Source organism: Salvia miltiorrhiza, chromosome 8 (genome assembly GCF_028751815.1).
Source record: "Salvia miltiorrhiza cultivar Shanhuang (shh) chromosome 8, IMPLAD_Smil_shh, whole genome shotgun sequence".
Classification (NCBI taxonomy): Eukaryota; Viridiplantae; Streptophyta; class Magnoliopsida; order Lamiales; family Lamiaceae; genus Salvia; species Salvia miltiorrhiza.
In genome coordinates, this window is record NC_080394.1 from 13,706,903 (window position 1) to 13,719,459 (window position 12,557).

The 12,557-nt window shown below is 32.4% G+C and overlaps 2 protein-coding genes and 1 long non-coding RNA gene across 4 annotated transcripts; 2 read left to right on the top strand and 1 right to left on the bottom strand.

The window, feature by feature from the left end:
• The first annotated feature begins 2,714 nt into the window (after positions 1–2,714).
• On the top strand, positions 2,715–3,586 carry LOC131001194 (uncharacterized). 2 transcript variants are annotated; one of them, XM_057927509.1, is made up of 3 exons: positions 2,715–3,151; positions 3,239–3,317; positions 3,395–3,586. In XM_057927509.1, the coding sequence occupies exons 1-3, from the start codon at positions 2,786–2,788 to the stop codon at positions 3,511–3,513; spliced, it is 564 nt and encodes a 187-aa protein (XP_057783492.1). In that variant the 5' UTR covers positions 2,715–2,785; the 3' UTR covers positions 3,514–3,586. The 2 variants fall into 2 exon arrangements, with proteins under 2 accessions (XP_057783492.1, XP_057783491.1); XM_057927508.1 differs by having other exon boundaries at positions 2,716–3,169.
• A 3,731-nt stretch (positions 3,587–7,317) lies between these two features.
• On the top strand, positions 7,318–8,119 carry LOC131001195 (uncharacterized). Its single transcript, XR_009093883.1, has 2 exons — positions 7,318–7,723; positions 7,800–8,119. It is a non-coding gene; the product is annotated as an uncharacterized LOC131001195 (long non-coding RNA).
• Positions 8,120–10,764: 2,645 nt separating this feature from the next.
• Positions 10,765–11,593, bottom strand: LOC130998099 (uncharacterized). The gene is made up of 2 exons (XM_057923533.1): positions 11,340–11,593; positions 10,765–11,143 (listed from the first exon to the last, which is right to left on the bottom strand). The coding sequence occupies exons 1-2, from the start codon at positions 11,591–11,593 to the stop codon at positions 10,765–10,767; spliced, it is 633 nt and encodes a 210-aa protein (XP_057779516.1).
• Positions 11,594–12,557: the final 964 nt, after the last annotated feature.

Genomic DNA, 12,557 nt, shown 5'->3' on the forward strand with positions numbered 1-12,557 from the left:
TGCATGGAGGGTCGAATGGGCGCATTAAGAAGAAACCTTTTTCTGTCTAATTTGAATATCTAATGCTTTTGCTTTATGCGAAATTTAAATTTTAAATCATTCCTAGATTACGTTGACTTAATATTATCTCGTTTTATTTAGACAGGTTTTGTATAAATATTTTATTTAAAAGCTTTAATTTTTATAATTTTTTTAATCAAATAAATAGAATAATAATAATAAAAACAAACAAACTAATTAACGGATAATAACCATTCAAATAAATAGAATAATAGTAATAAAAAAAAAACCAAACTAATTAACGGATAATAACAAGATTTTTATAGAGGAGGAAATGAGTTTTGGGTTAGTTAAAAATATAAAAGTTATTTGTTATAAATATAGAAAGAGTGGTTATGGGTCAGTTCATGAAATTATTGCGTTGCCATTTTAGTGAAAATAATAAATAAATTCTTGTTTTATAAAATAAAATGAAAGAATCATTTATTCCTCTCTGTTTGTCTTTGTCAGATACTCCTAGAAAGAAAATATATGACGAGGCGTTCTTTACCTATAGGGTGGGGATGAAGGGTTTTACAAGCAATTGAGGCAAAGACACAAGTGCCACTATTACAAATTCTCTTATACTCTACAATTTTAATTCGTAAAGTATGAACATTTCACACTGTAGAAAATAGGTATGTAGAGAAAGACCTCCACTTTTCTCTACGGTTATAAAATCGTAGTCAATAGTTATCACATACTATGATTTGCATGCACATAGACTAGTCTACATTGTACTCAATTAATAGACTACAATGTCTAATCGTAGTTAATTCATAGTCAATTGCAGTGTATGTCAATTTTTTCCTACGATTTTAATAAATATTCGTAGTCTATAGACATAGATTACAATTGCCACACACATAGTCTACAGCTTGCAATTGTAGTCTATGTTTACAAAAGACTACACTTTCATTGTTATACACTACAGTTTAAAACGGAAGTCCCATATATAGGCTGCGATTTCATATGTAGTTATTGTTTTATTAATTGTAGTTTATGAATAGAAAAGACTAAGGTTTTATTAATATAGTAACATATTGTAGTTCACGCCTGTTTCAAAATTCTAGAATTCAAAACCAAATTAAAATACAATTAATTTCATTGCATTCAAAATTAAAATATTTCATCCTACAATCTTGTAGCAAGTATTAATACAAATGCCATACTTAAAATTAACTACAAAGTACAAACTCAGAAGAAAAAAAAAAAACTACAAAGTACAACATGTTATCAATACAATTATATATCTCGATTCAAAATTTAAAGTACCAAGTATCGGCATATTGCATAGCTTAAATGAAAATCTATCATACTATATGTGTTCCAGGCTTCCAGCAACAACAGGCTTGCCCACTCAACACGAGGTTCATCAATATTCTTTCGATCATAAGTTCGATTCTCCTGTATATTCACAATTAAAAATTTAAATATTAACAAAGTGCAAGTGAAGTTTAGTAAAGCTATAAGTGAAAATTTAACATCCTTGTTCGCAATGGTGACATAATAAAAGAAAAAAAATGAAGCATAATTACAAAACAGTAGAAGTTTTGATTAATCTGCCAATCATAAGTCATAGACTTAATAGAACCAACAACATTCAAGCATTCAAATATTCAATGCCCCGTGCGCTTCTTCAATTACTGCGACGACTTCGTCAATCTCGGCTGGCCGCACCTCACCTAGCTCACACATAAATTTATTATAAATCTTACTCTGGTTCAATTTGTTATTCATTCTAAATGATAAGATGTTGCATGTAATTGAATTTGTGAGCAAGCAATTCAAAAGAAATTGGAACCATATATATGGAGTTTAGATATATATACTAATTAATATTAATCCCATAATGATCAATTGTCAAAGCTTTTTAAAAACAATGACCTCAATCAATTAACCATAGAATAATGCGGAGAAGCTAGACATGCCATCAATGTAATTAATTACAATCCCAAAATTAAAACAATAATAATGGATCCTACTCTATAGAAATTGATGTAACAAAGTTATGGGTTTAATTAATCAATAACAAACTAGTTTAATAGAGAAAATTTTTATTTATTTAATTTATTTTTTTTAATAAGAATAGGATTTAGTTATTTTATTGTATTATCTACATTTTACTTATTTTTTTTTATTTTTTTCACATTTTTTATTTTATATTTTAATAAAAATAAAAAAGTTACAAAAAAATAACTACAATGTAGAGAATACAATGAACTAACTAAATCTTATTTTTATTTAAAAAATAAATTAAATAAATTAAATAAATTAAACTTTTTTTATTTAAGTAATTTGTGTGTGGCCACAATGTGGCTGTTTAGCATCACTCTTAATTAATTGAGTAGAGGATTTAACAGAAAATACCAAATCTGGAAAGATATGCAATCATAGATATAATGCATGTTAGAGTTGGCTGAAATAACTCGATTCAGAATCTTCTCATTAATTTCCTTTAATCCAATGCATTGGTATATATATTTCTGCAGATTCCTGTACATAGGAAAAATTAATAGATGCATGTGATACGCCTACTTTAAATTTGATGCATGGTATAGATAAAATCTATTAGGTGTTACATCTCTTAGTTATGATTATGGTGTCCGTACAGAAGTTTGGTATGCTGCTAATTTTTTTTTAGGTTTACTCATTGGTTATAAATACCGATAGAAGTTTTCAAAAAAAAAAATAGCGATAGAAGCTTTCGAAAAAAAGAAAAAGAAAAAGCGATAATATTGCAGCTATGGCTAATTCGTTGTTGTTTTGTGGCATTGCTTTACTAACAATGGTTTCAGTGAGCAGTCTGAGGTCCGGTGGCGGCGATCCTCGACCGGATATAGACAAAGTGCCTGAATTTGCGAGATGGCTTGTCCGGCGTGCCAAGTTTGGCACTCTAGCGATCGTGCAGATGGTGGAGGTACCGGAGCCGTTCGGGTACATCGCTTCTTACAGCGATGGCGGCACCGGAAGCCCCTATTTTTATCTATCCTCACTCGACCCGGCGGGGGCGTACGCGTCGACCAACACCGCGCTAGCTTGCCTCACGATCAGTGAGGTGTTTATCAATGGCTGCGGCGGCGTGGATCCGCAGTCGCCTGGCTGCGCCAAGGTCGCACTGACAGGACGGGTATATATACAGAATTCAGTTTTGTTGTAAATTATTATCTGACTCACTCTCTCTCTCTCTCTATTTCAGCTTCGTATGCTCCCCGGAGACTCTGACGAGGGTGGCATGGCCGAGGGCGCCTTATTCCGCGACCACCCCGCCTTTGCCAGTATGAATTACTCTAATATTTTTCCTTTATTATGTCTAGCTAGTAATAACTTCTTTTTTTCTTTAATTAATGTGCAGGATTCCCGAGGCAAAACGGCACTTTTGCCGTTTACAAGCTGGACATCGAGAGAATTTTCCTCGTCAATAAGGCCGCGCCGGCGAGGGACCTCACGGTCGACGACTACTTCGACGCCTAGGCTAGCTAAGGGAGGCTGCCATATGTAATAATATCACTAATTAATATTATCCAACTAACTTGCCTTGTTTTTATGATTCCATTGCAAGCACTCAAATTCAATTATACCAGCTTATCATTAAGGAAATATAATTAGAGTAATTTTTATAAGTTTCTGTGTACGTAACTGCAAAAATATATACTACGTACTAATTAAAATTAATCTTATAAATTCCTATAAACTAAGCTCACATCACATCCAAATCAGAATTTCCACTCACTTGTCCACAACCATAGATTCTAAATAAATTAAACAACAACTAACAAGAAACAAAGAGAAGCCAATTCGATTTCAAAAAGTAATGATCATGCCGCGGTTAAATAAATGATAAAGATTTATCACATCACATTGATGTAGTTTTCTGACAAAATGATGTTGAGAATATTCATTAATTAATTATAGTTCAGAAATAATACTAATATTTAAAATTTGAACCATTGGAACTAAAATTTGAACGCATTAGGAAGTTGGAAAATAAAGCATCAATTATATATCTTCTCCTCTGCACGCATCCGTTAATTTTATAACGCATTGGAAATCGAGAAATCACGGAAACTAACATTAATCTAATTTCCTTTATATTTTCTTTCTATCTTAGAGGACAAATAAATAGAAAGAAAATTGGCTGGTAAAATAATTTTAAGAGTTGATCCATATAACCACTCCTTTCACATTACAACTTACAAAGATTAATAAAACATACTCCCTCCGTCCCACCTTCATAGTCCATTTCATTTTTTCACACATATTAACAAATTGCAATAAATAGTGCTTGGAAAATTCAAATAGTACTTGAAAAATACAAAATATATATAATTATTCAATTTTGTCCTTATTTATTCTATGTTTGACTATATTTAAATAAGGTTACTTTGGTAAAAAAAAAGAAATTTAATGCTAATTTAGTTTAGAAAATGGACTATATTGTGGGACATCTAAAAAGGAAATAAGGGACTATGAAGGCTGGACGGAGGGAGTATATACTAATACAAAATTATAAGGACCTACACGTGTTTTCCCAAAAATAAATGCATGCATATGACTAATTATCTCATGTGACTAATCTTATTCCCCTATTTATGTATATCCAAATATATGCATAGCAACTTCATTTTCGATTAGCGGTAGTTTTTTGTCACTAATTATATACCCTATTTAATTATATATATATATATATATATATATATATATATATATATAGGGAGTGGTTCAAATAAGAACCACTAAATAAAATTAGAACGGAGAACTATTTTAAGTCATTCGATCATCAAGATCTACGGTGGATGCATCATCTTGGTGGATGAATGCAGATCCTGGGTTCGAATCCTGAAGGGAGCAAAATTTTTATTATTTTCGGATGCATTAAATTTAATAGCGAATGCATTAATTTATATAACAGATGCATAGATTTTAATGGTTCTTATGTTCTCACGATAAGTGTGGTTCTCATTATAACCACACCCTATATATATATATATAGGGTGCGGTTATAGTGAGAACCACAATTATCGTGAGAACATAAGAACCAATAAAATTACTGCATCTGCTATACAAATTAATGCATCCGCTATTAAATTTAATGCATCCGAAAAAAATAATTTTTTTGCTCCCTTCAGGATTCGAACTCAGCACCTGCATCCATCCACCAAGATGATGCATCCACCGTAGATCTTGATGATCGAATGGCTTAAAATGGTTCTCCGTTCTTATTTTATTAGAGGTTCTTATTTGAACATCCCCCTATAGGGTGTGGTTCTAGAGAGAACTACATTATTTGTGAGAACGGGAGAACCATCAAATCTAATGCATCCACTGTAAAAATTAATGCATTCGCTGTTAAAATTAATGCACTAAAAAAATAAAAAATAAAATGCTCCCTTCAGGATTCGAACCCAGGATCTGCATTCATCCAACAAGATGATGCATCCACCGTAGATCTTGATGATCGAATGGCTGAAAATGGTTCTCCGGTCTTCTTTTATTTATGGTTCTTTCTTGAACCTCTCCATCTCCATATATATATATATATATATATATATATATATATATATATATAGGAATGGGATCATATAGATCCCAATGCTTATAATAGATCCCTAGATCCAAATCTTGACCACACATTTATGACATGTGGCGCATCAAGATGGTGACACGTGGCAAGGATTCCAAGGCAAAATCTGGAGGGGTAAAATTGGAATGTAATTTTCGGATTTAATAATTAAAAAAAATATATATTTTTTTAGATTTTCTCAAAATAGATATATTTTAGATGCATACAGTTTCACACAAAGATGCATAAAGTTTTCACATGAAATGCATAACTTTGAACAGAAAAATGCATTTAATTTTTCCAGTTTTGGTATTTTCACCACCCCACCCCATACCACCCCCCAATCCAGCCCACACCACCCCCAACCCTCCCCATTACCACCCCCAAAAATAGGCATGTTTCACATGCATATAAAATCAAACAAAAATGCATAAAGTTTTCACATAAAATGCATTAAACTATACAAAAAATGCATTTCATTTTAATAAATCTGGTAGTTTCGCCACCCCACCCCAGCCCCTGCCCCCTGCCTCCCCACCCCACCCACCCCCCCACCCCCACCCCCCCCTCCCCAAAAAAATTTTTTTTTTTTTTTCAAAAACTGATTTTCTAATTGCTGGCCCACCCCCACCCCCACCCCCACCGACCCACCCCCCCACCCCCCCCCAAAAAAATTTTTTTTTTTTTTTTTCAAAAACTGATTTTCTAATTGCTGGCCCACCCCCACCCCCACCCCCACCCCCACCCCCCCCACCCCCCCAAATTTTTTTTTTATTTTTTATTTTTTTAAAAACTGATTTTCAAAAAAAAAAAAATTTTTTTGGGGGGGTGGGGGGTGGGTGGGTGGGGGGGTCAGTGGTCAGAAAATCAGTTTTTGAGAAAATAAAAAAATTAAAAAAAAAATTTTTTTGGGGGGGGGGGGGGTGGGTGGGGGGTGGGGGTGGGGGTGGGGGTAGGGGTGGGTCAGTGGTCAGAAAATCAGTTTTTAAAAAAATAAAAAAAAAAAATTTTTTTTTTTTGGGGGGGGGGTGGGTGGGGGGGTGGGGGGTAGGGGGTGGGTGGGGGTGGGGTTCTGGGGTGGGGTGGGGTTCTGGGGTGTGGGGGGTGGGGGTGGGGTTGGGGTGGGGTGAAATCTTATGCATATTTATATGAAACTTTATGCATTTTTATATGAAAGTTCATGCATTCTCGTATGAAACTTTATGCGTCTAAAATATACCTATTTTGAGAAAATATAATTTTTTTTTTTTTTTGAATTTCGAAAATTACATTCCAATTTTACCCCTCTCCAGATTTTGCCTTGAAATGCCTTGCCACGTGTCACCATCTTGATGCGCCACATGTCATAAATGTGTGGTCTAGATTTGGATCTACGGATCTATTATAAGCATAGGGATCCACCGGAACCCAACCCTATATATATATATATATATATATATATATATATAGGGTTGGGATCTATGAAGAAGTAACTATATTTCGTTCTGAATAAGTCAATAAATTTACCGAATAAATCACGCGACCGCACGAATAGTTATTTTACTGAATAAACACGTACATTTTTCGTTCATGCGCTCGCGTGATTTATTCAGTAAATGTATTGAGTTATTCAGCCTTCGTTGTTTCCTTCTACATTTAGCATTCTTTATTGATCCATTCCCTATATATATATATATATATTTGGATAAAAACCTTATTGATGCTTTATATTTCAATATTGTTGTTTATTTACAAGAAAAATAATTATTACTAACGTAAATTTTCGTCATGGGTAGGAAGCTTCTACGAAGCTTCACCGGCATTAATTCGGTTAAACCCACCTTCTCATTAATTTCCTCCATAAATAACCTTTCAAAAACACAGAAACGACCCACCCTGTACCCTTTCCCTGTCGATCGCTTCTTCTTTCAAAAAAAGAAAAAAAAAACAAGAAAATGATGTGGTAGTAATTTTTGTCATGCTCAGCCTGGTCGCCGCCGTGGACGAGGTCCTGGAATTTTCGCGGTGGCTCGTGAGCCATGGAAAATCACTACCAACATCATTTTCTTGTTTTGTTTTTTCTTTAGCTCCCCGAAGTCGAAGACTCCTAGGAGGGTGCCATGGCCGAGGGGGCCTTCGCGGGTAAGAATACTTTTCCTTTGGTTTTATGTGTTTAATTATAAAAACTAATTAAGCATATATTCACTATAATGTGCAGGATTCCCCAAGCAAATTAGAAGGCACCTTTGCCGTTTATCGAGGAGATTTTCCTCGTAATTTAGCAAGGCCGTGACTCCGAGGTGCGGCGGCCTATTAATGAAGTCCTCGCCGGAAGTCGGATGGTAGAAGAAGCACACCCGGTGCTGATCTGCGTGGGTCCCAATTAAGAGTTGAGCGTGACACAGATTTATAAAATTTCAATAACAATTTGGGTTTAACATATTAATCGACATTTCAATTTTTAAGGAAATAAACTTTGCCTCTGTTGTATGTAAACCCTCTTTATTGCCACCGTAAGAAAAAGGAGGGTTCGTCATATTTTCTTTCTTTCAATCTGACAAGACAAAGTAGGAAAAATGGTTCTTTCATAACATTAAAAGAAGGAGATTCTCTTTATTATTATCTTGAGAAGAGAATCACTCAAAATAGCAAAACAATAATTTCAGAAATTGACTCATAACCACTTTTTTTTGTATTTATAAGAGCATCCCATAGCAGATCTCTCAAAATTTTACTCCTAAAAATACTCATAAAGTCTTCCCTAAATTATTGTTAACCCCTATTTTACAATTGCACCCAACAACTCTCCTATTTTTCATTATCTATTTTATAAATTTAGGATTAGATTTAAGGGGGTGTAAATTTAGGATTAAATTTGAGGCCGTGTAAATTTTTTTGTGGGCCCAACTTAATATAGATGATCTGTTGGATGATCATTTTATCTCACTTTTTATTATTTTAGCTCAAATTTAAAGTTAGGATTACTTTTGAGAGATCTGCCGTGGAACTTATATTTTTCTATCTTTAATTAACCCATCACTCATTTCCTCTTCTATAAAATTCTTGTCATTATCCATTTTCTAAAATTAGTTTAAGTTTTATTTTTGTATTTTTTCAAAGGATTAATTGCTGAAAAATCCTTGATTTTTTTTTTTTTATAAATAAAGAGTATTTTATTACCAATGCAGATAGTCGCCAAACACTACAAGCAGACAAACAAAACAACTATCAATCCAAATCTAATTCTTCAAATACCTCATTACTGTCCTGTGACTTGCACCCACTGTAGCTATGTAAATTTGACACTGCCTTACTATTTTATCCACAGAGCAAACACTACCACCAAACTTCCTCTCATTTCTTTCTTTCCATATGCAATACACAGCAGTAGATAAGACAAGTCTGTATAACAGTTGCTTCCCAGATTTGGATTTGCACTGTGATACCATAACAATCTGCTCTCCTTGCCAATCAAATACCTGCTCATGAACTCCACTCCAATCAGCTAACATCTTCCAAACACTTGCTGAGAAGGAACATTTAAAAAATAAGTGATCAATTGTTTCATCCTCATTCATGCACAGACAACACTCTTGACCATAAGGAATCCCAATTTTCTCCAGCTTGTCCACAGTAGACAATCTTCTCAAAATAGCCAACCAAGTGATGAATACAAACTTTGGTGGAGCTATATTTCTTGACTTTGTTTTTACCAAAATCGAGTTTTTACAATGACTTTTAAAATTGGTATTAAAATTTATGATCGTTTAATTTTATTTGATTTTTTGCCTGGCGACTTAATTAATTTCCCCAACTTATTGCTGATGTGGCAACTGTAATTCCAGAGTAGCTTAATTGTCCGACAAAATGGAACGATGTCGTTTTATTTTAATTCCAGGGTGGCTTAATATTATTCCTCCAAAAATAGTGGGATAAATATTATCCCTTCTTGAAGTGAAAATAAGAAAGGAAAAATGGTGAACTTTTCTTTTGTATAAAATGTTGAAAAAACTAGGAGGCATTTAAAGGCATAAATTTTTGTTATCCCTCATTTTTCCATGATAAATTTATCCATCAAAGTAAACGCACCCTAATTGCATAATGACTTTAGGGATGTGAAACTTTTAATAAGTTTTTTTTTTTTAATATCTGATGAGTTTTAGAAATGAACCCATTTTTCCTCTCAGTCTTTTATGGTATCTATATAATATAGTATAAAAGAAGAGTTTTTTTTCCCTCCATTCACTAGTTTTTTCACTATTTTTCTCTCTATTTTTTTCTTCTAAACACCGTCAAATTTAATTCATGAAAAAATACTTAATATACTACATCTTAAATTTAAGTTCGTGAAAAGATATTTAATATGGTATAAAAAATCATCAAAAATGAATTTAAAATGAAAAAATTATGAAAAAATTAAAAATAACTTAATTTTTCTCTCTTCATTAACATTTTACAATTTTTTATTTATATTTGTATGAAAATATTAATTTATTTATCATGACATTTAATACTCTATAATAATAATAATAATGACAATAATATTAATGTGTAATGTCAATTTTCATTATCAAATAATTTAAATTTATTTAATAACTGGAGTATAATTATCATCTATACTTTATACAAAGTTGAAAATATACATTTCAAATTCAATATTTTATTGAGTGATTAATGTGGATTATTTTATTTTATTATTAAAAATATTTTTTATTTGTTTATATTTAAATTTTATTTAATATTTTTATATTATTTAAACATGTCATTTAATTTTGATGTTCATCGTGCATCGCACGAATGGACGTTCTAGTAATATATAATATCACTACAAATGTTATCAATAATAAATTAAATTTTGTTTTAGCTACTTTAAATCTAATAGGCATTGTGTTTACTTGCGCAACTTTGAGCACTCGGAATGTAAGCACTATATTCGGGCCTTGTCTGATAGATCGATGTGATGGTAAGTTCATTGCAATAATTATATTTATATATTTTAGATTAATCCATCACAATTTTAGCTGAAAATAATATAAAATGCTAAATTAGTTGTCGTAGAAAATAAATTATTAATAATTGGAGAGTGTAAAATGAAATTGAAGTTGCTGATTTATAGTATATTGTAGGAGTATGGGATGTGAGTAAGCTCCCAATTGATCTACATTACATTTGAATTGCAGCAACTAGTCGAACCAAATAAGAAGTTCGTAGCCTTGGTTGAAAATGCCCCAAATGTACAAAACAAATGTAAACTGAGGACGATCAGCTGCACGTTGGTAAGCAGAAGCTTTCAAGTTTTTCCTCAACGCATCAACTTGTGCTGCTACATTTTCATCACTAATCTCACCATGGATCCTTCTAACAGCTGCATATTTATATTTAGGCAATTTCACTTGCTTTATTTCGGGTGTAAAAGGTTTTGGGAGACCACCATTTTGATACTTGTGAGGCACGTAAAAATAGTTTGTGTAAGTGCTGTTTATGACATCCATCATCACAAGTGGGCCGTAAGGTACAAAGCTCATTCCTTGGTTAATTTGCCGATAATAATAGGGTATCAAACTGCAAACAAAACACAAATTGTATAAGTAGAGACAGTATATAATATTTTAATAAATGGATCCAACTAATTGTGTGATCAACTAAATATAAAAATCAGATTCTAAAATAGACGAATCAAATATTTTGGTTTGTTTTCACTCGATTATATGCTTGCCCTTAAAAAGATAAAAATAATTGACATTGAAAAAGAAGTTACTTGTTCCCAGCTTTCCCAAGACCACCCATGAGTGAGTATTGCTCAACGCCGGGAGCGGTCACCCATAAAGATTGACTGTAATTTCTGATTTCAAAATCTTTTTCACCATAAATAACAGTAAATGGTGGACAATCGACTCTAGAACACTCCACTGGAGGATTATAATACCCTTTAGCATCATCACCTTTGCATTCTTGTATACTAATACAAGAAATAAACATCAATAAACAAAGTGTCTTTCTTGAAGGAGACATTGTAACAACTTGATTTGATAATGCTTAACAACTTTATTTGAGGGCACTATATATAGTTATGAAAAAAAATCAATAAAGTAATTGTCATTAATTAGTCATAACTTTTGTAATATATGACAAGTTGTGATTGTGTTACGTTACTTTGACTGCATTACTCTCGCCGAATTGTATAATATTTCGAATACTAATTAAAGTTGAATGCAATTTACTCTCATCAAATTCTACCATACATAGAATCCCAAAATTGTATTCAATCTTAGGATTCTAAGTAGTGGAGAGTGTAATACAGTCCAAGTAACGTAAAACAATCACAACTTGTCACATATGCTTTATTACAAAAGTTACGACTAATTAATGAAAATTACTTTACTGATTTTTTTTTATATATAAATATATATAGTGCCCTCAAATCAAGTTGTTAAGCATTATTAAATCAAGTTCTTACAATGTCTCCTTCAAGAAAGACACTTTGTTTATTTCTTGTATTATTATTGTTAGAAGGGTCTCTGGTGAGATTAGTGATGAAAATGTAGCACCACAAGTTGATGCATTGAGGAAAAACTGCTTACGAACGCGCGGCTGATCGTCATTAGTTTACATTTGTTATGTACAATGAAGCCTTTTTCACTCAATTGGTTCGATCGATTAGTTGCAATAAAAATGAAATGTAAAATTGGGAAACTTCTAGAATTTAAAAAAAAGAAAAAGAAAAAAAAAACAGCTTTAATTTCATTTTACGGTCTCTCTTGATAGTTTATTTTCTATGTTAACTAATTTAGCATTTTAATTATATTCTTTTCAGCTAAAATTGTAATGGCTAGCTTCTAAAACGTATAAATATAATTATTGCAATGAATTTACCATCAAATTGGTCCGTCTATCCAGACAAGGCTCGGATACACTTTACTTTCCAAGTGATCAAAGAGACGCAAATAAACACAATGCCTAATAGATTGGAAGTAGC

Excerpts from the sequence above, each read along its gene's own strand:
- LOC131001194 (XM_057927508.1), top strand. The coding sequence starts at position 2,786 with ATGGCTAATTCGTTGTTGTTTTGTGGCATTGCTTTACTAACAATGGTT. Across the intron at positions 3,170-3,238 it reads AGGTCGCACTGACAGGACGG|CTTCGTATGCTCCCCGGAGA; the intron begins GTATATATACAG and ends TCTCTATTTCAG. Across the intron at positions 3,318-3,394 it reads CGACCACCCCGCCTTTGCCA|GATTCCCGAGGCAAAACGGC; the intron begins GTATGAATTACT and ends ATTAATGTGCAG.
- LOC130998099 (XM_057923533.1), bottom strand. The coding sequence starts at position 11,593 with ATGTCTCCTTCAAGAAAGACACTTTGTTTATTGATGTTTATTTCTTGT. Across the intron at positions 11,144-11,339 it reads CTTGGGAAAGCTGGGAACAA|TTTGATACCCTATTATTATC; the intron begins GTAACTTCTTTT and ends TTTTGTTTGCAG.